Below are 24,960 nucleotides of genomic sequence, written 5' to 3'. Positions count from 1 at the left end.
AGAATAAAAAAGAAGCATATTATCTCAATGGTGAGAGATTGCAGAGCTCTGAGATGCAGAGGGATCTGGGTGTCCTAGTGCAAGAATAATAAAAAGTTAGCATGTAGATACAGCACGTAATTAGGAAAGCTAATAGACTGTTAGCGTTTATTGTGAGGGGAATTGAATACAAAAGTAGGGAGGTTATGATTCAGCTATACAGGGCATTGGTGAGACCACATCTGGAGTACTGTGTATAGTACTGGTCTCCATATTTAAGGAAGGATGTAAATGTGTTGGAGGCAGTACAGAGAAGGTTTACTAGACTAATACCTGGAATGGGCGGGTTGTCTTATGAGGAAAGATTAGACAGGCTAGGTTTGTATCCGCTGGAATTTAGAAGAGTAAGAGGCAACTTGATTGAAACATATAAGATCCTGAGGGGTCTTGACAGAGTGGATGTGGAAAGGACGGTTCCCCTTGTGGGAGAATCTAGGACTAGGGGTCACTGTTTAAAAATAAGGGGTCGACCATTTAAGACAGAGATGAGGAGAAATCTTTTCTCTCAGAGGGTTGTGAGTCTTTGGAATTCTCTTCCTCAAAAGGCAGGGGAAGCAGAGTCTTTGAATATTTTTAAGTCGGAGGTAGATAGATTCTTGATAAGCAAGGGGGTGAAAGGTTATCGGGGGTAGGTGGAAATGTGGAGTAATCAGTTCAGCCATGAACTTATTGAATGGCGGAGCAGGCCCGAAGGGCTGAGTGGCCTATTCCTGCTCCTAATTCGTATGTTTGTATATTCCGGCAAATGATCAAAAGCTTGGTGGGTTTTAAGAAGCATCTTAAAAGAGGAGAGAGAGGCGGAGAGGTTTAGTGAAGAAATTCCAACACTTAGAGCCCAGGCAGCTGAAGGCACGGCCGCCAATGATGGAGTGATTAAAATCGGGGATGGCCAGAATTGGAGGAAAGCAGAGAGCTCAGAGGGTTGAGGACTGATGGAGGTTACGGAAATAGGGATGGGAGGGGAAGGGAGTGAGGCTATAGAGAGATTTGAAAACCAAGGATGAGAACAGACCTTGGGAATTCAGGCAAGAAGGTTCCCTCTATATCGGACCGGATTTCCTTTGTGCCTGATTTCACGATACACTTCCCAACTGGTGTTCTGTGCCGATCCCATTAATGTGCAAAATCCATTTATTTGGTCAGGAATACAGCTTTAATAAGCTACATGGCAGTCTGTCATGGCATTTCAGTTGCAACTCCAGCAACAGGCCTTTAGTGATTGCTTGCTCATTTCAGCCTCCCGCCAGTCCGCCCATGCAGCTCCATAATTTTGAAGGCAGAATTAATTAGCCCTCAATTTGCGAACACATTTGATCAACATGTACTATTTTTCTGGGAAAATCTGTTCTCTACTTCACCCACCCCCCCACTCCCCACTCCCACCAGGAAACAATGAGTTTCATTCCTGAAATAAAATCAGAAAGTGCTGGAAATACTCAGCAGGTCTGGCAGCAACTGTGGAGAGAGAAACAGAGTTAACGTTTCAGGTCTGTGACCTTTTTATCAGTTCTATTCTGGTCTAGATTGGATTCCTGAGCTGCTCATGAGCCTGGGCTATTGGCTTGAGAGGTGTCCCAGGTGCTAAGCTCACAGAGTGGGTCTGAAGTACCTGCCTTTCAGTTAGATGGTGCAGCTGTGGAACCCAAACCAATCCTCGATCAGAAAAACGCAGCTTCACTTTAAGTAATGGGATAAATGCTTGCACAGTGAGTGTTAAAGGTGATAATTTATCAGGTATTTCTTTTGACTTAATAACCTCTTTGGGTTAACGTCTGTGCTAACACAGCACAAAATGCAACTTGGTACCCACGTGTTAAGTATTCACATGAGAACGGCACCATCAAAATTTCACCCAAATAACATTAAATAGCTGTGGGGGAGGGGTCCTCACACACTCAGATCCATAACATGCACACGCATCACATACACACACACTCACAGAGTGACACACATACATACATACTCTCACACAGACATACACACACACACACACTCACAGAGGCACACACACACACACCCAAATTACAGGCTTCTTCAGGTCAAAGGCCTCCAGTTACTCACACCAAACTGTGCTCGGACTCTGCAGGATTCCAGTGGTTAAGCTGCCACCAGGCAGCTCTGCTGCACCTTTACAATCAGCCAAACAGCAACATCTACAAATGGGAAATAAGTTCCAAGCTTCCTACCTTCATTATCCCATTCCAGTTGTCCCCGGTTGACACTTGGAACAGTGTCAAGAAGGCCATGCCGAAATTTTCAAAGGTCGCGTGACGGCTCATTCCCTCACAGGGATGGTCTTCATCGCAGACTTGGAACCAAAAAGAAAGAGTGAAACATGGAGAAACAGCCTGTCACACAGAGACAGGAGACTGGATCAATTTGGCAGTCATTCCACCATCCAGCAACGTAGGGAATGGGGTGGCGGTCATTTCAATGGTGGAACAAGCCCTGCTGCTCATTAATTCCCACACAAGGTGAATGTCTAGCTCATTCTCCCAATTGTGCCTGCCATGGAGGGGTGATGAAGCCCCTGGGAGGAATCAGACAAAAAGTGAAGTAAAGACTTGCATTTCTGTAGTACCTTTCACAACCTCAGGATGTCCCAGAGTGCTTTACAGCCAATGAAGTCCATTTTGAAGTGTAGTCACTGTTGGAAACGTGGCAGCCAATTTGTGCACAGCAAGCTCACACAAATATAATGACCAGATAATCTGTTTTTGTGTTGTTGGTTGAGGGATAAATATTGGCCAGGACACCAGGAAGAATCTTTTGTGCCCACCTGAGAGGGGGCCTTGGTTTAACGTCTCATCTGAAAGACAGCACCTCCGACAGTGCAGCATTCCCTCAGTACTGCACTGGGAGTGTGATCCTTGATTTTGTGCTCAAGTCTCTGGAGTGGGACTTGAACCCACAACCTTCTGATTCAGAGGTAAAATAAACTATCCACTGAGCCATGGCTGACACCAGGAGTTGCAATGTGGGTTTATCAGTAGATTAGCCATTACCACCTTCATGATGCAAGAAGAACATAATTCGCTGATAAGTAAAGCAGCTTGATTGATTTAAATATCGCATGTGCTTTCAGAGAACATGATGTGTGAGAGACGCTAGTGTTTGGAGTTTTCACCATCATTCTCATTTACAATATAGAGTGAGCAACAAGTAGATCAAAGCCCCGACTGATGGTTAAGGGGATTATGGTTTATGGACTGGAATTGAAGGCTGTGATTGTGCAGGGGTTGATCACACACAGTATCAGCACATTAGGATCATTCCCACTTGCCCTGTGGCAGCCACATAGCATGGGGCTGGGGGTCATGTGGAGGCCAGAGCAGGTAGGAGCAGAGCTTCCCTTCCCTGATGGGCATTAATCAACCATTCTTGGCCACTTTTCCTGATGCCCACCCATACATTGAACTCAGTTTCCCAACCTAACAATGGGGAAGATTATGCACTCACAACCTCTGGAGTACAAGACCACTACCCTAACCACTAGACTACTGTACCTATTGACCCACATTGCCAAACAATCACCTACCCAATTTACCAAACAGCTCGACTCCCAGTGCTGCGTAAATGAAGAAAAGGAGCATGAAGAGGAGGCCAAGATTTCCCACCTGAAAGAGGAATGTGAAGAAGATTAATCCTTGCTGCTTTTAAAATGAGCTGAAAGTGGTCGCCAGCGATTGGGTCCTATTGCTGATCATTCGCCAAACACAACTGGTTGGAAAGGCCTCAAGGACATCACGGATATCAATGGCCAGAGAGTCCAATAAGAGACATGAGGAGGCATTAGGGCAGTCTGCTGTCCTTCTACCCGGTCACAGCAGAGAGGAACAGGGGGACTATAAGTCAACAAGATGGAGACACTCAATTTTCCCTGTCTGGCTTTCAGGGTTGTGGCAACAGGAAGATTAATCTCCTGCAATAAAATGTTTATTTAGTGTAGTTAAAAGCTATCTGTATCTAACTACCTCTAAATGCATGTTGCTCCATCTATCTACCTCCATATATGTTTGTTTCTCGGTTTTCCTATTTCTGTTGCTGTCAGTCTATGTGCCCACTTTTCTAATTTTCTGCCTGTATCCCTATGTCTGTATTTCTTTCTAGCTGCATGTAAGCTTTTCTGTCTATATGCCTGTCTCTGGCCAAGTCTCTATCTACCTGTACATCTCTCTGTCTGTCTATCTATACCTAAATCTGGTGTGTATAATTATTGATTCTGAGTCCCAAGTAACTCAGCTCCCGTAAAGGTTGACAAATGTAAAATGAAGCAAACTCATGAACAGCAGGTGCGAACAGAAAGTGCAGGAAATTCTCAGCAGCTCTGGCAGCATCTGTGTGGACAGAAACAGAATTAACGTTTCAGGTCTGTGACCTTTCATCAGTTCTGATGAAGGGTCACAGACCTGAAATGTTAACACTGTTTCTGTCCACACAGATGCTGCTGGACCTACTCTGTGTTTCCGGCACCTTCTGTTCTCATTTCAGAGTTCCAGCATTCACAGTATTTTGCTCTTATTGTGATTAGGGAAAGTTTGATGGGGACAGTGTAGAGGGAGCTTTACTCTGTATCTAACCCCGTTTTTTTTTCTTTTTGTCGAGGGGGCCTTTATTCCTCAGGCCCCCTTTATATACATACTTATATTTTTAAAATAACTTTATTAAAAACAGAAATAAACAAAAACTCAAATTAAAATGCCATTTTCGGTGTCGACAATGCACTCCAGTCCCTGCGGTGCCCACCGGTCGCGGAAGGCCTCAAGCGTATCTAACCCCGTACTGTACCTGTCCTGGAAGTGTTTGATGGGACAGTGTAGATGGAGCTTTACTCTATATCTAACCCCGTGCTGTACCTGTCCTGGGAGTGTTTGATGGGACAGTGTAGATGGAGCTTTACTCTATATCTAACCCCGTGCTGTACCTGTCCTGGAAGTGTTTGATGGGACAGTGTAGATGGAGCTTTACTCTATATCTAACCCCGTGCTGTACCTGTCCTGGGAGTGTTTAATGGGGACAGTGTAGAGGGAGTTTTACTCTGTATCTAATCCCGTGCTGTACCTGTCCTGGGAGTTTGATGGGGACAGTGTAGAGGGAGTTTTACTCTGTATCTAACCCTGTGCTGTACCTGTCCTGGGAGTGTTTGATGGGGACAGTGTAGAGGGAGCTTTACTCTGTATCTAATCCCGTGCTGTACCTGTCCTGGGAGTGTTTGATGGGGACAGTGTAGAGGGAGCTTTACTCTGTATCTAATCCCGTGCTGTACCTGTCCTGGGAGTGTTTGATGGGGACAGTGTAGAGGGAGCTTTACTCTGTATCTAATCCCGTGCTGTACCTGTCCTGGGAGTGTTTGATGGGGACAGTGTAGAGGGAGCTTTACTCTGTATCTAACCCCGTGCTGTACCTGTCCTGGGAGTGTTTGATGGGGACAGTGTAGAGGGAGCTTTACTCTGTATCTAACCCCATGCTGTATCTTATCTGGGGAATAGAATGTTTTTCCACAGGTATATCATTACTCAGCTGAAAATCAAAGCTTCCTTTCCTTTGCTCCGCTGTATCCCAAAATATTATTTTCTGAAGGGATCCATCTAATTTGTATTTGAATAAATCATCATTAACTACTTGCATGGTCTCCCGAGGGAGCCTATTCCACTCGCTCACTGAAATATTGTTTCCATATATTAGTTTTTAAATGTAACTCCTTTAAATGCAGGCTGTATCCTCTAGAACTTCTGTTCTGGACAAGGTGAAACAGCTGGTCACTATCCATGATATCTAGAGTCCTGGAAACAGCAATGATATCACCTCTAAACCTTCACTTTTCTAGTGAGAATGTGTCCAATTTACCCCATCACTTCTCATAAACCAATTTCTCTGTCCCCTTAATCACTCTAATCGCTGTCTTCTGTATCTTCCCAATGGCTGCAATATCCTCCTACTATTGGTTAACCAACATGCTCGTGCTCGTGGTGCCCTGCCTTTCCACGGCCAATCGGAAAGCAAACAGACTCTTCATTACCAAATTAGATGATTCTTGACCATCAGTCAAACAGCCTTTTTCTTTCCCTTCTCCCAAATATTTTTGTAACGAATCAACAAATGTGTTCAAAGAAAGTTAAAAAAACCACTATTTTTAATGTCCCTATAATTTTTCTTCTGGGCATCAATTACATCATTGTCCAGGGGATTAATCTCTAATTGCTGGAGACTTCAGGGTAATCCTGGAGAATTGGCAACCCTACCACCAGTACCCTTGGGACCCCTGACTGATGATGCCACAAGCACGATGGCGAATTGTAATATTAGAGCAGAACATCCCAGCTGAGATTGGCTGACTCGGAACAAATTGGAGACCCAACTGGTGACCTCTCGGTCTATCACATTCAGTTAGTCCCTGGAAACTGAGCACAGTCTATCCATGAGGAAAATCCCTCACATAAACAGTGAAGTTTGAAAGCTTATCATGAATATTTAAAGGGAAAAAAATGGATATTTGTGCCTGGGGCCTGTAGGCTTACCTGCGGCAGAGCCTGTACTACGGTGTCCAGGAGGGCTCTCATTCCAGTGGCCATTTTCAGCAATTTCAGCACTGGGAAAATCAAAACAGAATATAGGGTGAGATAAAGAGTCATGGGAGGAGGCTTGTGTCAAGCATAAAAACTGTACATGGACTTGTTGGGCTGAATGATCTGTTTCTGTGCGATGAAATTCAATGCAATTATAGCTATTGAATATTATCCAAGAGGGAGACTGGTTAACATCTCTTGCACTCTAGGACAACATAGAAGAAAGAGGTTGCTCTTGCAATATCACAAGGAGCAATTCCTTGTTAGTACAGTGGGTGAGTATCCCTATCTCTCATGTGGGCAACCAGGGTTCAGTTCGTCACTGGGAAAGCTATCTTTGCCCAGAGAATATGGAACTGGCTACCATAAGGAGTGCTCGAGGTGAATAGCATAGATTTGAGAGGAAGCTAGATAAACTCATGAGGGAGGAAGGATAGGGTGTGAAGAAATAAGGCAAGAGGAGGCTCATGTGGAGCACAAACCAGTTGGGCTGAATGGCCTGTTTCTGTGCTTTAGTTTCCAGTCTGTTCTAGAGCCTGCATCATCTAACACTGTTTATCAGTTCTATGTCGAAGGAATAAAACTGATGTTACTGGATTTGGAAACACTGCCACCTGATGCCATTTAGGGGTGGACGTCATGTCCCAGATTTTCAAACTATGTACAAAATGCGAATGGAATTTGGGAAGAGACAGGATTATGTCTAAGCTTACAGATGATACTAAATTGGGAGTTGTGGTGAATTGCGAAGAGCAAATTGCATTGGGACAGTGGCAGATTAAGCGAGTGGGCACGAATAATGACTGATGGAGATAAGGTCATTTAAGAGTAAACTTTCTGCTTGTCCACTGAGAAATTGCACATTGTGAAGTTGCACAGATCCCAGCCTGCAATTTTCTATCGATTAAAATTAGTTGTCAGAAAATCATGGGCTGGGAGCTGTGTAATTTCCTGATGTGTCCGGTTTGGTGTGCGTTGGGAGCACGGAAGTGAAATATTTACACTATTAAAAAACTAGCTCACTGAAGCAAAAAGCGATCAGAAAAGCTAATGGAATTCTGCTCGTCATCACAAGAGAATATTGAGGTATTGTTTGAGGGTAAATCAACATCTGACATGTGGGAGTCTTTCAAATGTCAGTTGATTAGAATAATGTTCCGGTGAGGAAGAAGGATAAGTTTGGCAAGTTTCGGGAACCTTGGATAATGCGGGATATTGTGAGCCTAGTCAAAAAGAAAAAGGAAGCATTTGTAAGGGCTGGAAGGCTAGGAACAGACGAATCCCTTGAGGAATATAAAGACAGTAGGAAGGAACTTAAGCAAGGAGTCAGGAGGGCTAAAAGGGGTTATGAAAAGTCATTGGCAAACAGGATTAAGGAAAACCCCAAGCTTTTTATACATATATAAAGAGCAAGAGGGTAACTAGGGAAAGGGTTGGCCCACTCAAGGACAGAGAAGGGAATCTAAGTGTGGAACCAGATGAAATGGGCGAGGTACTAAATGAGTACTTTGCATCAGTATTCACCAAAGAGAAGGACTTGGTGGATGATGAGCCTAGGGAAGGGAGTGTAGATAGTCTCAGTCATCTCATTATCAAAAAGGAGGAGTGTTGGGTGTCTTGCAAAGCATTAAAGTAGATAAGTCCCCAGGGCCTGATGGGATCTACCTTCGAATACTGAGGGAGGCAAGGGAAGAAATTGCTGGGGCCTTGACAGAAATCTTTGCATCCTCATTGGCTACAGGTGAGGTCCCAGAGGACTGGAGAATAGCCAATGTTGTTCCTTTGTTTAAGAAGGGTAGCAAGGATAATCCATGAAATTATAGGCCGGTGAGCCTTACGTCAGTGGTAGGGAAATTATTAGAGAGGATTCTTTGGGACAGGATTTACTCCCATTTGGAAACAAACGAACTTATTAGCGAGAGGCAGCATGGTTTTATGAAGGGGAGGTCGTGTCTCACTAATTTGATTGAGTTTTTTGAGGAAGTGACGAAGATGATTGATGAAGGAAGGGCAGTGGATGTTGTCTATATGGACTTCAGTAAAGCCTTTGACAAGGTCCCTCATGGCAGACTGGTACAAAAGGTGAAGTCACACGGGATCAGAGGTGAGCTGGCAAGATGGATACAGAACTGGCTCTGTCATAGAAGACAGAGGGTAGCAGTGGAAGGGTGCTTTTCTGAATGGAGGGATGTGACTAGTGGTGTTCCGCAGGGATCAGTGCTGGGACCTTTGCTGTTTGTATTATATATAAATGATTTGGAGGAAAATGTAGCTGGTCTGATTAATAAGTTTGCGGACGACACAAAGGTTGGTGGAAGGTCAAATGCAGGTGGGAAGTATACAGTAAATGGCAGAACCCTTAGGAGTATTGACAGGCAGAGAGATCTGGGCGTACAGGTCAACAGGTCACTGAAAGTGGCAACACAGGTGGATAAGGTAGTCAAGAAGGCATACGGCATGCTTGCCTTCATCGGTCGGGGCATAGAGTATAAAAATTGGCAAGTCATGCTGCAGCTGTATAGAACTTTAGTTAGGCCACACTTAGAATATTGCGTGCAATTCTGGTCGCCACACGACCAGAAGGACGTGGAGGCTTTGGAGAGGGTACAGAAGAGGTTTACCAGGATGTTGCCTGGTCTGGAGGGCATTAGCTATGAGGAGAGGTTGGATAAACTCGGATTGTTTTCACTGGAACGACGGAGGTGGAGGGGCGATATGATAGAGGTTTACAAAGTTATGAGTGGCATGGACAGAGTGGATAGTCAGAAGCTTTTTCCCAGGGTGGAAGAGTCAGTTACTAGGGGACATAGGTTTAAGGTGCGAGGGGCAAAGTTTAGAGGGGATGTGGAACTAGCTGCCGGGGGAGGTGGTGGAAGCAGGTACGATAGCGACGTTTAAGAGGCATCTTGACAAATACACGAATAGGATGGGAATAGAGGGATACGGTCCCCGGAGGTGCAGAAGGTTTTAGTTTAGGCAGGCATCAAGATCGGCACAGGCTTGGAGGGCCGAAAGGCCTGTTCCTGTGCTGTACTGTTCTTTGTTCTTTGTATGAAAGCGCTACTGGAGTCAGAGTGCTGGGCAGACCTCAGCAACATTTCAGTTTTAGATGCCTAAACTTAGGAAGGTTTGGAAATATTCCAGAGATGAAAGTAGCAGTACTGTGCTTGGTATCAATGAAGATATAATGAGGGATTGGGAAAATGAGTTACTGATCCCTGGAGATGAGACAGTGGGACTAATTGGGCAACTCTTTCAAAGAGCCAGCACATACACTTGAGGGCCGAATGACCTCCTTTCTGCTGTATCATTACATGATTCTGATTGAGACATTTAAAATAATGAAGGCATTGACAGGATGGTTAGGGAACATAATCTTAGAATTGGAGCCATACCAGTTAACAACAAATCCAGGAAATACAATTCGGAGCGAAGAGTTGCAACATTATGGAACATACTGCTCAAGCAAGCCAAAGATTCAAAATCAACAAAATTGCTTCTAAGGAGGACAGATACTGAGGAAATAAGGGTACTGAGGCCTTGGGAGAAAAGAATGAGAAATTGGAATTAAAAAGATAGATTTGGTGTGGATAATGAACATGGTGCAGCAGCCTCCATGAGCTAAATAGTTGATTCCAAATCCCATTTACTGTGTCTCACACAACAAAGACTCGCATCATCTCCGGTCGTGATCTGTCACCGTAAGGATACTGCCCCTTGCTTGCTGTCCCCTGAAGTGTACATACATTGTGTGGCGGCAATAGCATCAGGCCTGACCCACAACTTACCTCTGGTGATCCGGAGGACCCTCATGATCCGGATGATGGTGGGATTAATGGGAAGTGCTGCACTTATCTCAATCTCCTCCAGTGTGATCCCCATCACAGACAGCAACACAATGGCCAGATCCAGCTGGTTCCACCTGTTTGGGAAAAGTACAGATTACATTAATGGTTTGTCCAGAATTAATTTTATTTACACAAGAGTTGGGAGCAAGGGCAGGTTACATAAGAACAAGGAAAGCGATTAGGCCCAACGTGCATGTCCCTATTTCAGACAAACAAAAAAAAGATTTGCATTTATGAGTGCAACTAAAGCTGCACCATCCCATCAAACACTCCCAGGACAGGTACAGCACGGGGTTAGATACAGAGTAAAGCTCCCTCTACACTGTCCCAACAAACACCCACCCCTCTCCCCTCCGCCCCCCGGGACAGGTATAGCACAGGTCCTTGTGTGACGTGCCAGACAGCATCATATAACGTTATAATTGGAAGTCCAGAGTCTTTCAGCTTTTGTCTGAGAGGCTGCCTTGGGTTTGATTGATCCTTGGCTGAATCTCAGGTAGAGTTAAGTCAAGGCAGGGTTTGGCTTCGACTCAAAGCTTGATTTGCTCACCAATTTTGCAAAACAATCTTGTGAGAGCAAAAATAACTCACAGATCATGAATAATAATAAACAGTAAAACAGTGATTATATCCAGAGGTTATAGAAAATAAAAGCTGGGAAATCATAAACTCTGAATTGACCTGTGAGATGTAAAAAGGATTGATTGTTTCTGCACCTCTTACTATCAGTGCTGGAAGGTGCTGAAATCGCAGCCTGTGTGTGATTATTTCCTCGACATGTCCCATTCACAGGGGTCAGGCACTGGTGAGGACATGTAATCACAGAATGTGTGGATCTCCTAACTTATCTTTCCCAATTACCCCATCTCTCTCCCACCCGAAGATCCTGACTTGCACTGGCCTGCATCTTCTGTGCCTCATGCAAGTGGCCATTCCTCATGTGCGAGGCTAGGAAGTGACTGTCCGCAGGCTATTCCACTGAAGGGGGCACCGCAAACCACCCTATCCCATCATTGAGTGAGCAACGCACAGAACGTGGACTCTGGCCGGCAAAGTGAAAGCGAGAATCTTGGAATGATCCAAAAAGAGACAGCTGGATGGAGATGGGAGACTAACATGCTGAGATCTGTCCCTGCAGTGAAAATGGGGGGGATTCCTTCTGTGTTTCAGTAACAGCAAAATTGTAAGGGGTCCGTTAATGACGCTAATCAAAGTGGTGCCCAAAATACACCCCCAATATAGACCCCCTGATAAATAACCAGTCCGATTTACGCCCTCATATATATATACCTTCCAATTCACACCCCACCCCAATTTTTACTGTCCATTGACTTCAAGGGTGTTAATTGGTGGGTGTAAATTGGGGGTCAATTGTGTTTGGGTCATTCACCCACTGGGCGGGTTTGGTTAAATTGTCTCTTAAAGTGTGTTTCAGTATGTCTGATGCACGGGACAAATTCTCCCCTAAAATTGGGGATGAGGGGAGACGGTTGGAGATATTACAGAAATTGTGAATGGACGACTTGCTCTTCTAGTAATAGACACTTTCAAACTCCTCTGCTTGTTCACGAAGGCACTCTGCGGTTTAGAACAAATTAGACTTCCAATCGTGCTAAAACAGCAATCCCTGCCAGGCGTGCTGATGTGTTTGGTACTAAGATCACAAAGCGTGACTTTCAGCTTCCAATTGAGAAATAACTTTGGCTACAAGTTCAAAGACTCTCGGAGATTAATGATCAGCCAGGATTTAAATACATATTTGTTACGGCTGAACGAGATCCTTTAGAGAGGGGAAAGCCTTATCCTGCCTCTTCTCGACACACTCCACCATCACTTCACTTCCAGCCTCAATTCATTTCTTTTTTCTAAGCCATTTAATTTGCTCAGTTAAAGCAAGTACCGGTGCGGATGTTTAATCTCCGACAGTAATAGTTAATGACCATGGTTGAACAGCTGCTGGAAGTTCTTTACCGCCACCAGCTCAGGATCTTTGACATTTCAGTGACTGGCTGGTGGGTCCTGCTGGGTGTTGAGGTCACGGTCTCACTTACATTCGCCACATCAGAACATTAGAAACAGGCCACTCGGCCCCTCGAGCCTGCTCTGCCATTCAATACGATCATGCCTGATCTGATTGTAACGTCGACTCCACATTCCCGCCTACCCCCAATAACCTTTCACCCCCGTTCTTACCTCTGCCTTAAAAATTTTCAAAGACTCTGCTTCCACTTCCTTTTCATGAAGAGAATTCCAAAGACTCACGACCCTCTGAGAGAAAAAAATTCTCCTCATCTCTGTCTTAAATGGGCGACCCCTTATTTTTAAACAGTGACCCCTAGTTCTAGATTCTCCCACAAGAGGAAACGTCCTTTCCACATCCACCCTGTCAAGACCCCTCAGGATTTTATATGTTTCAAGTCGCCTCTTACACTTGTAAACTGGATACAAGCCTAGCCTGTCCAACCTTTCCTCATAAGACAACCCACCCATTCCAGGTATTAGTCTAGTAAACCTTCACTAAACTGCTTCCAATGCATTTACATCCTTCCTTAAATAAAGAGACTAATACTGTACACAGTACTCCAGATGTGGTCTCACCAATGTCCTGTATAACTGAAGCATAACCTCCCTATTGTTGTATTCAATTCCCCTCGCGATAAACCATAACATTCTATTAGCTTTCCTAATTACTTGCTGGGACTGAGAACTCAAGATTGGGCTCGGAGTGGCAGAGATTGGGGGACATGGGTCATGATCATAAATGACCGAGTTCCCGGCGAGGCAATGGCCCAGATTAACTTTGACCCTCCCGCCTTATCCCTGCTTGACCTCGGCTGGGCCTCGGGTTATTTTAGATGGGCACAAATCGGGCTCCTGGTTATGTCATAGATATTGGCAAAGGACAGCCTGGTCAGTCAGTGATTCGTCTGTAAATTTATAGTCTGAACACTGGATGTGAAATTTTAAACACAGGAAGTCATTCCCACCCCCTGACCACCACTCCCCCTCCCCCCACTCGACACTTTACCTCACATTCTGTGATGTAGGGACACAAATCTCCACATTAAAGCGGGCTTATCACCTGGGCGCTTTCAGGTGGCCTGGAGTGGGTGCCTTTCAAAATGGTGCCAACTGCATCACCTTGGTAATGGGGTGGGTAGGCTACTGACCCCCATTCTGAGACCGTTACCCCTTCCCCCCATTAACACCTGCTGAGGACGTCAAAATCAAACTCACAGGGGAGTAATTCTAACCTCACTCTCCCAGCCGGAAGTGCATGGGTTTGAGTTGGATCCCCGATTTGCACACCACCCTCCATTGAAGGTTAAAAGACCTGCACAGCCCTTCACACCCCATTATCCATGAAATTCTCACCACTCGGAGCTCGGCCCTACAGCCACCCAACTTAACTCTGTGCTTTTGCACTCGGGCTTAGAATTTCACTGGGGTCGGTGGGGGGGGGGGGGGGGGGTGGGGTGGGGTGTGTGGGGGTGAACCTTGCCCTCTCTTCCTCAATGTGGAACTGCACAATTACAGGAAGAACCAGTTCCGAAGAAGGGTCACTGACCCGAAACATTAACTCTGCTTCTCTTTCCACAGATGCTGCCAGACCTGCTGAGTGGTACCAGCATTTCTTGTTTCTATTTCAGATTTCCAGCATCCGCAGTATTTTGCTTTTATTATACAGGAAGAACTCACTGTGACAGCTGTTGAACAACAGAACAGGGTGGGTTCATGTACACGTTACTTGCAGAGAGTGGGGTGGAGTTACTGAACAAAACAGATCTGGAGGCTCCAAGGATTGGTCCCTCAATGTTGGATATCCAGATCTGAGATAAGAGCAGAATAGTTGTGGGCCAGGGAACGGAATATCCAACCAGGGACCCTCTCCCGATCAACATCCAGCTCACCTGATGCTGGACGGTTTGCACGTCTTTCTGGGATCGGGGTTGGCTACGATGCAGACCGTAGTCGAATTGCTTACCGCCACACAGCCGGCAAATTAAAAACAAATAAATACCTTTCCTTACCTGTCCTTGAAAAACCTCCGTAATCCAAAAGCTATGAGTTTAAGGACTGCTTCCAGGACGAACACAGTCGTGAACATGTAGTTACAGTACTTCAAAGAAACTTCCAGAGACTGTGGGAAGGAAACAAGAAACTTCATCCTCAGCAAATAAAGCAGGAGAATAAAGGGAGTTCGCTCACTGAGACAGCCAAGTCTGTCAGTGGGGACCCTGGAAACCTTACAACTGGAATGTCCAATTGTTAAACGCAGAAATTCGTTTTTCCCCCATTTACTTCATATCTGGTGAGGTCGGGACAAAATAAAGATCTCACATTTATATAGCACCTTTCATGACCTAGGGGCATCCGAAAGCACTTCACAACCAATGAAATGCATTTTAAATATGGTCACTGTTATGTAGGAAACACAGCAGCCAACTTATATACACCGGTATATACCCAGTAACGCATGGCGTGTTATTATAGAATATATACGGTTATACCCAGTAATGCATGGCGTGTTATTATAGAATATATACGGTGTTATACCCAGTAACGCCTGGCGTGTTATTATAGAATATATACGGTTATACCCAGTAACGCATGGCGTGTTATTATAGAATATATACGGTGTTATACCCAGTAACGTATGGCGTGTTATTATAGAATATATACAGTGTTATACCCAGTAATGCATGGCGTGTTATTATAGAATATATACGGTGTTATACCCAGTAATGCATGGCGTGTTATTATAGAATATATACGGTGTTATACCCAGTAATGCATGGCATGTTATTATAGAATATATACGGTGTTATACCCAGTAACGCCTGGCGTGTTATTATAGAATATATACGGTGTTATACCCAGTAACGCATGGCGTGTTATTATAGAATCATAGAAAGTTCACAGCACAGAAAGAGGCCACTTGGCCCATTGTGTCTGCGCCAGCTGAAAGAAAAGAGCCACCCAGCTTAATCCCACTTTCCAGATTTGGTCTGTAGCCTACAGATTACGGCACTTCAGGTGCACATCCAAATACCTTTTAAATGAGTTGAGGGTTTCTGCCTCTACCCTTTCAGACAGTGAGTTCCAGACTCCCACCATTCCCTGGGTGAAAAAATGTTTCCTCACCTCTCTGCTAATCCTTCTCCCTATCACTTTAAATCTATGCCCCCTAGTCACTGATCTCTCTGCTAAGATGAATAGGCCCTTCACATCCACTTTACACAGACGCCTCACAATTTTGTACATTTCAATTAAATCTCCCCTCAACCTTCTCTGTTCCAAGGAGAACAACTCCAGCCTATCCAATCTTTCCTCATAGCTGCATTTTTCCAGTCCGGGCAGCTTCCTCATAAATCTCCTCTATACCCCCTCTAGTGCAATTACATCCTTTCTGTAATGAGGTGACCAGAACTGCACACAGTACTCAAGTTGTGGCCTAACCAATGATTTACACAGTTCCATCATAATCTCCCTGCTCTTGAATTCTATACCTGGGCTAATAAAGGAAAGGATTCCATATGCCTTCTTAATCACCTTATTGACCTGTCCTGCTACCTTCAGGGATCTGTGGACATTTATTCCAAGATCCCTCACTTCCTCTACACCTCTCAGTATCCTCCCATTAATCGTGTATTCCTTTGCCTTGTTTGACCTCCCCAAATTTATCACCTCACACTTCTTATAGAATATATACAGTGTTATATCCAGTCATGCACAGTGTGTTATATAATATATACAGTGTTATACCCAGTAACGTGTGGGTGTTATTATAGAAGATGTTGTGTCATACACAGTAACACACGGTGTGTTATAGAATATTTCTTTCTTTGGGCCTCCTTATCTCGAGAGACAATGGATACGCGCCTGGAGGTGGTCAGTGGTTTGTGAAGCAGCGCCTGGAGTGGCTATAAAGGCCAATTCTGGAGTGACAGGCTCTTACGGTGTTATACCCAGTAACGCATGGTGTATCGTTAGTGTATCATTACATAACATAGACAGTGTTATAACCAGTATGTTATATAATATATACAGTGTTATACCCAGTAACACATGGTGTATTATAGAATATATACAGTTTTATACCCGGTAACACGTGGTGTGTTATATAATATACACAGTGTCATACACGTGGTGTGTTATTATATAATATATACAGTGTTATACCCGGTAACACGTGGTGTGTTATATAATATACACAGTGTCATACACGTGGTGTGTTATTATATAATATATACAGTTTTATACCCGGTAACACGTGGTGTGTTATATAATATACACAGTGTCATACACAGTAACACATGGTGTGTTATTATATAATACATACAGGACTATATATATTACTTTATCTACAGCGCCATCAGGGACAAAATTAGTTAAATATGAAAACGATTATTAAAATGTTCTGGGTTCCATCAGTAAAATATTCCCCATTAAATATATTAATACAAATAATTGATTGTGTGATTATTTGTCAGGGAATAACTGGACAAATAGGAAATTAATCTGCAAACACAGTGAAAGCTTTTCACACTCTGCTTAAATCTGAATTAATTAACTACATGAATAACTCAATGATTTCATCAGATTTACCATACTAGAACCCTAGAGCATATTCCATTTAACATTTTAAATCTACTACAACAGTTCAACAAAGTATCTTTTTCCACTTTAGTGACAAATCTGTCTTTCTTTGTCTCTTCTCTCTCTCCTTGTCTCTCTTGCTCACCCTCTCTCTGTGTGACTCTATCTTCCTGTCTCACTGTTTCACTCCCTCTCTCCCTGTCTCACTCCCTCTTTCTTTGTCACTCTCCTTATCCCTCTTTTGCTGTCATCTCCCTGTCTCACTATCTTTCCCTGTCTCATTCTTTCTCTCTATCTCACACTCTTGCTCTGTCTCACTCCCTCTCTGTCACTTTTTCTGTCTCTCTGTTACTGTCCTTCGCTGACAAATCTGATTCTCTTTCCACCATCTCTGTATCTTATCGAAAATCAAAATGAAAAAGGCATCAGCCAAGTACCTACTCAACTTTCTGTTCTCATCTTGTTCCCTTTGAAAAGAGAGAATCTCCACATCTAAGTTAATTTTGAAGTTATGACCTAAGTGATATTATATTTCCAGAAAACAACAGAAATCCTTGTTTGCTCTGTAATCAGCAACAGACTTTGCCCTGTATCCTGTGAAACTGTGGTCACGGCATTAATGGGGGGAGCTGGATCATGGGTGAAGAACCAGGTAAAACCAGGAAAAAGTGGGCGCTGCCAATCTTAACAGCAAAGGCATCTTGGTGTGGCCTGGGTGAGGGGAAGAATTCCTGCGCCTCCTGGCCCACAAGGAGTGCTAAAAGGAATGGATTTTTGGACAGTCAGAAGATGGGTCAGAATATCGTGGGGTCAAGACCCACTCCAGAGACTTGAATACATCATACACACTGAGGGAATGCTGCACTGTGGAGGTGCCTTAATTCAGATGAGCCTTAAACTGAAGCCCCGTCTGCCCTCTCAGGCAGATGTCAAAGATCCTGTGGCCACTATTTTGGAGAAGAGCAGAGGAGTTCTCCCCAGAGCCCTGGGGCAATATTTATCCCTCAACCAACATTGCAAAAACAGATTATCTGGCCATTATCACATTGCTGTTTGTGGGATTTTAGCTTAAAAAATGGTGGCCCACCAAAAAGCCGCCGCGATTCCAAGCACGGCAGCTCATTTAAATAGCCAGGGTGGGCTGCCCCTCCCCCCCCCCCCCCCCACTGATCACGTGGAGGGGACGGGCTGTCCGTCCCTGGCAATGGCATCATCTGCTTGTGTGCAGGCGCTGAAGCCATTTTTAAAGGGGCTGTTAGCCCACCAGCTAATTTAAATATTTAAAGATAGAACGAATTAAATTAAGCAAAAACATTTCTTTTGCCCCTCTCGCACCGCCCCCCCCCATAACAATTAAATTAATTAGTCATTGGGCAATACAGAACTTGAGTATTGCTGAAAATAGACAAGTTGTCGAAGCTTTTCCTCTTGCACTCGTTCGGACCATCTGCAAGAATACCAATGTAAGGGAAAACAACAATTTTATACTGATGGAAAAAGAGTGCTGATTGGTTGGCAAATGAACTCTGATTGGTAGAGGCGTTGCCATGGAGAATGCACCAGTTTACAGTGACTGACAGTTAACTGCCAAGCTTTGGTTGAAATTTAAACCAGGCAGCTTGACTCTGATTGGTCAAGGCATTGCCCTGAGGAATGAACTAGCGAATGGTTGTCACTTATTTTATTTAGCTGAAACAAGTACAATGTTTGTACATGTTCTTTCTGTCTGCAAAGAACTGGGCCTTGTGTATTAATATATGTAGCTTCCAGTACGCACAAATGCACCACACTGCGAGCCCTACTGACAATCTTAAATTGGTTGTCAGAGTACACTGAGGATTATTTAGCAAATGTTGTCCAATCGCGGAATCACATTTAATATTGGACGCTGTGTTTTAAGTTTTGCAAGCACAGGCTGGTTGGATACGGCCTGCACCTTGCCCATTGCGAACAGCATAAGGGATATGTTATAGAGTCAAAGAGCCATATGGCCTATATACCTACACTATATATACACTAGCATTGAAATTCATATATCACATTACTCATTTCAAACAAAGCTTGGCAGTTAATTGTCAGTCATCGTAAACTGGTGCATTCTACATGGCAACGCCTCTACCAATCAGAATTCACTTGCCAACCAATCAGCATTCTCTTCTCATATAGTATAAAGTTGTTGTTTTCCCTTACATTGGTATTCTCGTGGATTGTCCTGATGAGTGCACAATGAAAAGCTTCGACAACATGTCCCTATTTTCAACAATACCCAAATTAAATTAATTATTTGCCCTTCACCCCCAAAAAACACTTACCTTTACCATCTTAAATGACAACCCTTCCCACCATCCCCGACACCATCATGTTAATTTGACCCCATCCCCCATCTCCTGCACTTACCTCTTCCCCCCTCCTCACCAGTGTTATGCCTCATTTCCCCAGAGGAGGATCCTAAGGTGCGGGAGTGCCAGCCGCCAGGCCGAAGATCCCAGTGGGACATTAGGAGGCGACGTAAGTTTATTTAGATTAATTATTTTAATTGATTTAAATATTCAAATTGTGGTCCCGTCGGCCAGCAGCGTGGAAGTTGCCATGGTGTCTCGCTGCCGCCAGGAGGATCAGGCTGGGCCCCGCCGGCATCGAGGTACGTGGTGGGCCTCATCCAGGGCCATCTTCAGGCACCCCACCCCCATCCCACCATGGATCCCGACATTGAGGGCTCCTTAAAGTCCAGCCCAATGTGTGTAAACTGGTTGCTGTGTTTCCTACATTACAACAGTGACTACACTTCAAAAAGAACTTCTTTCGCTTTGGGAGTTAAAGCACTTTGGTAGGTCCTGAGGTGATGAAAGCTGCTGCATAAATGCAAATTTAAGAAAAAAGTTATCCTGTCATTTCATTAGGGAGTCATTATTTAATGGAGAATAACAGATATTCTACCAAAGGTCGCCAGTCGGTGATGCTTCCGATAGTCAAATAGCCTGTTCATTTTCGCCATTAAGCCTCACACATGGAGAACGGCCCATTGGATAAGATAGCCGAGGGCAAGTGATGCTATGGATTTGTTTCCTAGAAAGGTGTCAGGAAACTGGAGGAAGAAAAAAAAACTTGCATTTACATAGCGCCATTCATGACCACAGGTCCTCCCAAAGTGCTTTACAGACAATGAACTACTTTTTAAAATGTAGTCACTGTTGTAATGTCGGAAACACAGGAGCCAATTTGCGCACTGAAAGATCCCACAAACATCAATGTAATAATGACCAGTTAATCTGTTTTTGTGATGTTGATTGAGGGATAAATATTGGCCAGGACACCGGGGAGAACTCACATGCTCTTTTTGGACATAGTGCCATGAGATCTTTAACATCCACCTGAGGGGAAGACAGGGCCTCATCCAAAAGCCAGCACCTCTGACAGTGCAGCATTCCCTCAACACTGCACTGGGAGTGTCAGCCTAGATTTTTATACTCAAGTCTTTGGAGAGGAAATCAAACCCTCAACCTTTTCTAAGTCAGAGGCAAGAGTGTGACCCACTGAGCCACAACTGACAAGGGAGGCAAGAAGAGAGAAAATATATATAAAGGCAGGAGAAATCAGGATCACGCTTCTGAGAGTCTGCAGGACAGGGAGAAATGGCTAAAACTAGTTTGCACAGCCTTACCTTGGGTTGGTCGTAGTGTTCCAGAGACATGGTCACCACATTGATGCAGATAATGAAGGTGATGAAGAGGTCCAGGTAATGGCTGGTGCACATGGTGTGGATGAAGAGGCGGATGGGTGAGTAGGCTGCATAGTAAGGCAAGCGTTGGGCTTCTTCCATGGCACAAGTTAACAAGGGAGAAAAGGAATAAATAAGAGTCGGTTAAAACTCCACCTTCTCTGTTCTCCATCGCACAACAATTTACATCCCCTCATAGAAACATAGAAAATAGGAGCAAGAGTAGGCCATTCGGCACTTCGGGCCTGCTCCGCCATTCAAAAAACATCACGGCTGATCGTCTAATTCAGTACCCTGTTCCCGCTTTCTCCCCATATCCCTTGATCCTTTTGGCATTAAGAAATATATCTATCTCCTTCTTGAATATATTTAATGACTTGGCCTCCACTGCCTTCTGCGTAGAGAATTCCACAGGTTCACCACCCTCTGAGTGAAGAAATTTCTCCTCATCTCTGTTCTAAATGGTATACCCCGTATACTGAGACTGTGACCCCTGGTTCTGGACTCCCCAGCCATCGGGAACATCCTCCCTGCATCCAGCCTGTCTAGTCCTGTTAGAATTTTATAGGTTTCTATGAGATCCCCTCTCATTCTTCTAAACTCTAGTGAATATAGGTCTAGTCGACCCAATCTCTCCTCATACGTCAATCCTGCCATCACAGGAATCAGCCTAGTAAATCTTCTTTGCACTCCCTCCAGGGCAAGAACATCCTTCCTCAGATAAGGAGACCAAAATTGCACACAATACTCCAGATGTGGTCTCACCAAGACCCTGTATAACTGCCGTAAGACATCCTTGCTCCTGTACTCAAATCCTCTTGCAAAGAAGGCTAGCACTACTCGGGAGGGTTTAAACTGGTCTTGCAGGGGGGTGGGACCCAAAGTAGTAGTCTCTCAGATGAGATAGTTGAGGCAAATGTAGAGGTTAAAGCAAGCAAGTCCAGTAGGCAGGCTGGGCAGGGGCAGGACAGAGAGCGTGGAAGGTCTGGTAGGCTAAACTGCATTTACTTTAATGCAAGAAGCCTTACAGGTAAGGAAGATGAACTCAGAGCATGGATCGGTACATGGGATTGTGATATTATTGCTATTACGGAAACGTGGTTGAGGGATGGGCAGGACTGGCAGCTCAATGTTCCGGGGTACCAATCTTTCCAGCGTGACAGAGGTGGAGGGAAGAGAGGAGGGGGAGTTGCACTATTGATTAGGGAGGACATCACGGCAGTACTTAGAGAGGATATCCTAAGCAGTTAGGAAGGCGAATGGTATAGAGTCATCGAGTCGTACACCATAGAAACAGGCCCTTCGGCCCACTGCGTCTATGCCGACCATAATGCCTATCTACATTAATCCCACCTGCCTGCATTAATTCCATATCCCTCTATGCCTTGCTCATTCAAGTACCTGTCCAGATGCCTATTAAATGTCGCTACTGTTACTGCTTCCACCACCTCCTCTGGCAGCTCATTCCAGATACTCACTATTCTTTGTGTGAAAAATGTACCCCTTGGATCCCCTTTAAACCTCCTCCCTCTCTCCTTAAATTTATGCCCTCTAGTTTTAGTCACCCCTACCATGGGAAACAGACTCTGGCTATCTACCCTATCTATGCCTCTCATAATTTTATATACCTCGATCATGTCCCCTCTCAGCCTCCTTCGCTCCAGGGAAAACAGACCCATCCAATCTCTCTTTATAACTCAAGCCCTCCAAACCAGGCAACATCCTTGTGAATCTTTTCTGCACCCTCTCTAGCTTAATCACATCTGTCCTGTAGTGTGGTGACCAGAACGGCACACAGTACTCCAAATGTGGCCTAACCAACGTTATGTACAACTGTTTTTTTTTTAGAGTCATAGAGAGATACAGCACTGAAACAGGCCCTTCGGCCCACTGAGTCTGTGCCAACCAACAACCACCCATTTACAGTAATCCTACATTAATCCCATATTCCCTACCACATCCCCACCATTCTCCTACCACCTACCTACACTAGGGGCAATTTACTATGGCCTATTTACCTATCAACCTGCAAGTCTTTGGCTGTGGGAGGAAAATGGAGCACCCGGTGGAAACCCACGCAGTCACAGGCAGAACTTACAAACTCTGCACAGGCAGTACCCAGAACTGAACCCGGGTCACTGGACCTGTGAGGCTGCGGTGCTAACCACTGCGCCACTGTGCTGCCCCATGTGGTGTACTTGGATTTTCAAAAAACATTCAATAAGGTGCCATATCAAAGATTACTACACAAAATAAGAGCTCATGGTGTAGGGGGTAACATATTAGCATGGATAGAGGATTGGTTAGCTAAACAGGAAGCAGAGAGTAGAGATAAATGGATCTTTTTCAGTTTGGCAAGCCATTACTAGGGGATTGCCACAGGGATCAGTGCTGGGGCCTCAACTATTTACAATCTATATAATGACTTTGATGAAGGGACTGAATGTTTGGTAGTTAAATATGCTGATAGCACAATGATAGGTCGGAAAATAAGCTGTCAAGAGGACGTAAGGAGTCTGCAAAGGGATTTAGATAGGTTAAGTGAGTGGGCAAAAATTTGGCAGATGGAGTATAATGTGGGAAAATGTGAACTTGTCCACTTTGGCAGGAAGAATAGAAAAGCTGTATATTATCTGAATGGAGAGAGACTGCAGAACTCTACAGTACAGAGCAATCTGGGTGTCCTGGTACATAAATCACAAAAAGTTAGTATACAGTGTCATGTAGACCCCCACCTGCCAAGAATGAGGCATATTAATTTTGTCATATGAGCATTGATTTTAAACTGTTGTTGGAGTGAAGAAATGACTTGTTTGAAGATCACCAGACACTGGGCTGGAAGCACATTTGCACACTAAGAGATGCTGCTTGTGGAGAAAAGGGCTATTCCCTGCTCCAATTAGCCCAGACATTGAAGGTGTAAGGAAGCGCATTCCAGGCCCTGCTAAGATGATCCAATCCACAGAGCCAGGACTGGTTAAACCAGCTGGTCACAGGACTAACTGGCTGGTCCAGGTTTTTTGAACTAGTCACAGGACAGTTTGAATTCAGAAGGCAGTTTTGCAACTGAAGCTGAAACAAGCAAGTCTCTCACCTGACTGTCTCTCTCTGCCACTTTCTCCCAAGCCACTGGACCCACGGAAGACACATAAACCTCAAGACAGAAAAGACTCTGACACCCAAACAAGCTGAAGTGTGAACTGAACCCCAACAAATTGCAAGACTTACCAGCAACCAAAGACTCCACATTGAAATTAAAGGACCGTAACTACCAGATATTGCCTCAGACTTTTCCCCTTTATTCCTTCTACTTTTTCTGTCTCTATCTGCATGTGTGTTTATTGTGTATGCATGCTAGCATGGTCAAGGCGCATATACGTAGTTGTTAACCGGATTAGAGTTTAAGATGAATAAACTTCTACCTTTCTTGTTTAAATCTAAGGAAACCTGTCTGATTTCTTCACCTTACAATTGGAGCAATGAACAAGGATTCACTGAGGGGGAGCTAAAAACACGGTGTTTTCGAATTAAACCCTCTTACGGTTAGACCAGGCAAAGGCTGAGAGGGAACCCCTAGACCCCTTCTCACCTGGTCGTAACAACAGGTACAGAAAGTGATTAGGAAGGTAAATGGAATGTTGGTGTTTATTGCAAGGGGAGTTGAGTATAAAAGTAGGGAAGTGTTGCTGCAGCTGTACAGGGCCTTTGTTAGATTGCATCTGGAGTACTGTGTACAATTTTGATCTCCTTACTTAAGAAAGGATATAATTGCATTAGAAGCAGTTCAGGGAAGGTTCACTTGACTGATTCCTGAGATGAAGGGGTTGTCTTCTGAGGAAAGGTTGAGCCTATACTCATTGGAGTTTAGAAGAATGAGAGGTGATCTTATTGACTGATATAAGATTTTGAGGGGACTTGACAAGGTGGATGATGAGAGGATGTTTTCCCTTGTGAGGAAATCTGGAACTAGGGGACACAGTTTAAAAATTAGGAGTCTCCCATTTTAGACTATGAGGAGAATTTTTTTCTCTCAGAGGGTTATTAGTCTGTGGAATTCTCTTCCCCGGAGAGCAGTGGAGGCTGAATCATTGAATATATTCAAGGCTGAGTTAGACAGATTTTTGATCAACAAAGGAGTCAAGGGTTATAGGGGACAGACGGGACAGTGAAGCTGAGGCCACAATCAGAT

The 24,960-nt window shown here is 44.4% G+C and overlaps 1 protein-coding gene across 1 annotated transcript in view; it reads right to left on the bottom strand.

Annotated features, from left to right (window-relative positions):
* Positions 1–24,960, bottom strand: part of cacna1ia (calcium voltage-gated channel subunit alpha1 Ia) — a 235,991-nt gene that overhangs the window by 13,027 nt on the left and 198,004 nt on the right. Inside the window, exons 24-29 of the mRNA XM_068020062.1 lie at positions 20,715–20,866; positions 14,485–14,594; positions 10,394–10,527; positions 6,558–6,628; positions 3,578–3,656; positions 2,226–2,347 (exon numbers count right to left, since the gene is read on the bottom strand). Of these exons, the coding sequence (XP_067876163.1) occupies positions 2,226–2,347; positions 3,578–3,656; positions 6,558–6,628; positions 10,394–10,527; positions 14,485–14,594; positions 20,715–20,866 (668 nt within the window). The remainder of the gene's footprint in view (positions 1–2,225; positions 2,348–3,577; positions 3,657–6,557; positions 6,629–10,393; positions 10,528–14,484; positions 14,595–20,714; positions 20,867–24,960) is intronic.

Source organism: Heterodontus francisci, chromosome 41 (genome assembly GCF_036365525.1).
Source record: "Heterodontus francisci isolate sHetFra1 chromosome 41, sHetFra1.hap1, whole genome shotgun sequence".
Lineage (NCBI taxonomy): Eukaryota > Metazoa > Chordata > Chondrichthyes > Heterodontiformes > Heterodontidae > Heterodontus > Heterodontus francisci.
Note: the sequence above shows the minus strand (reverse complement) of the source record. Positions and strands in the feature narration are given on the sequence as shown.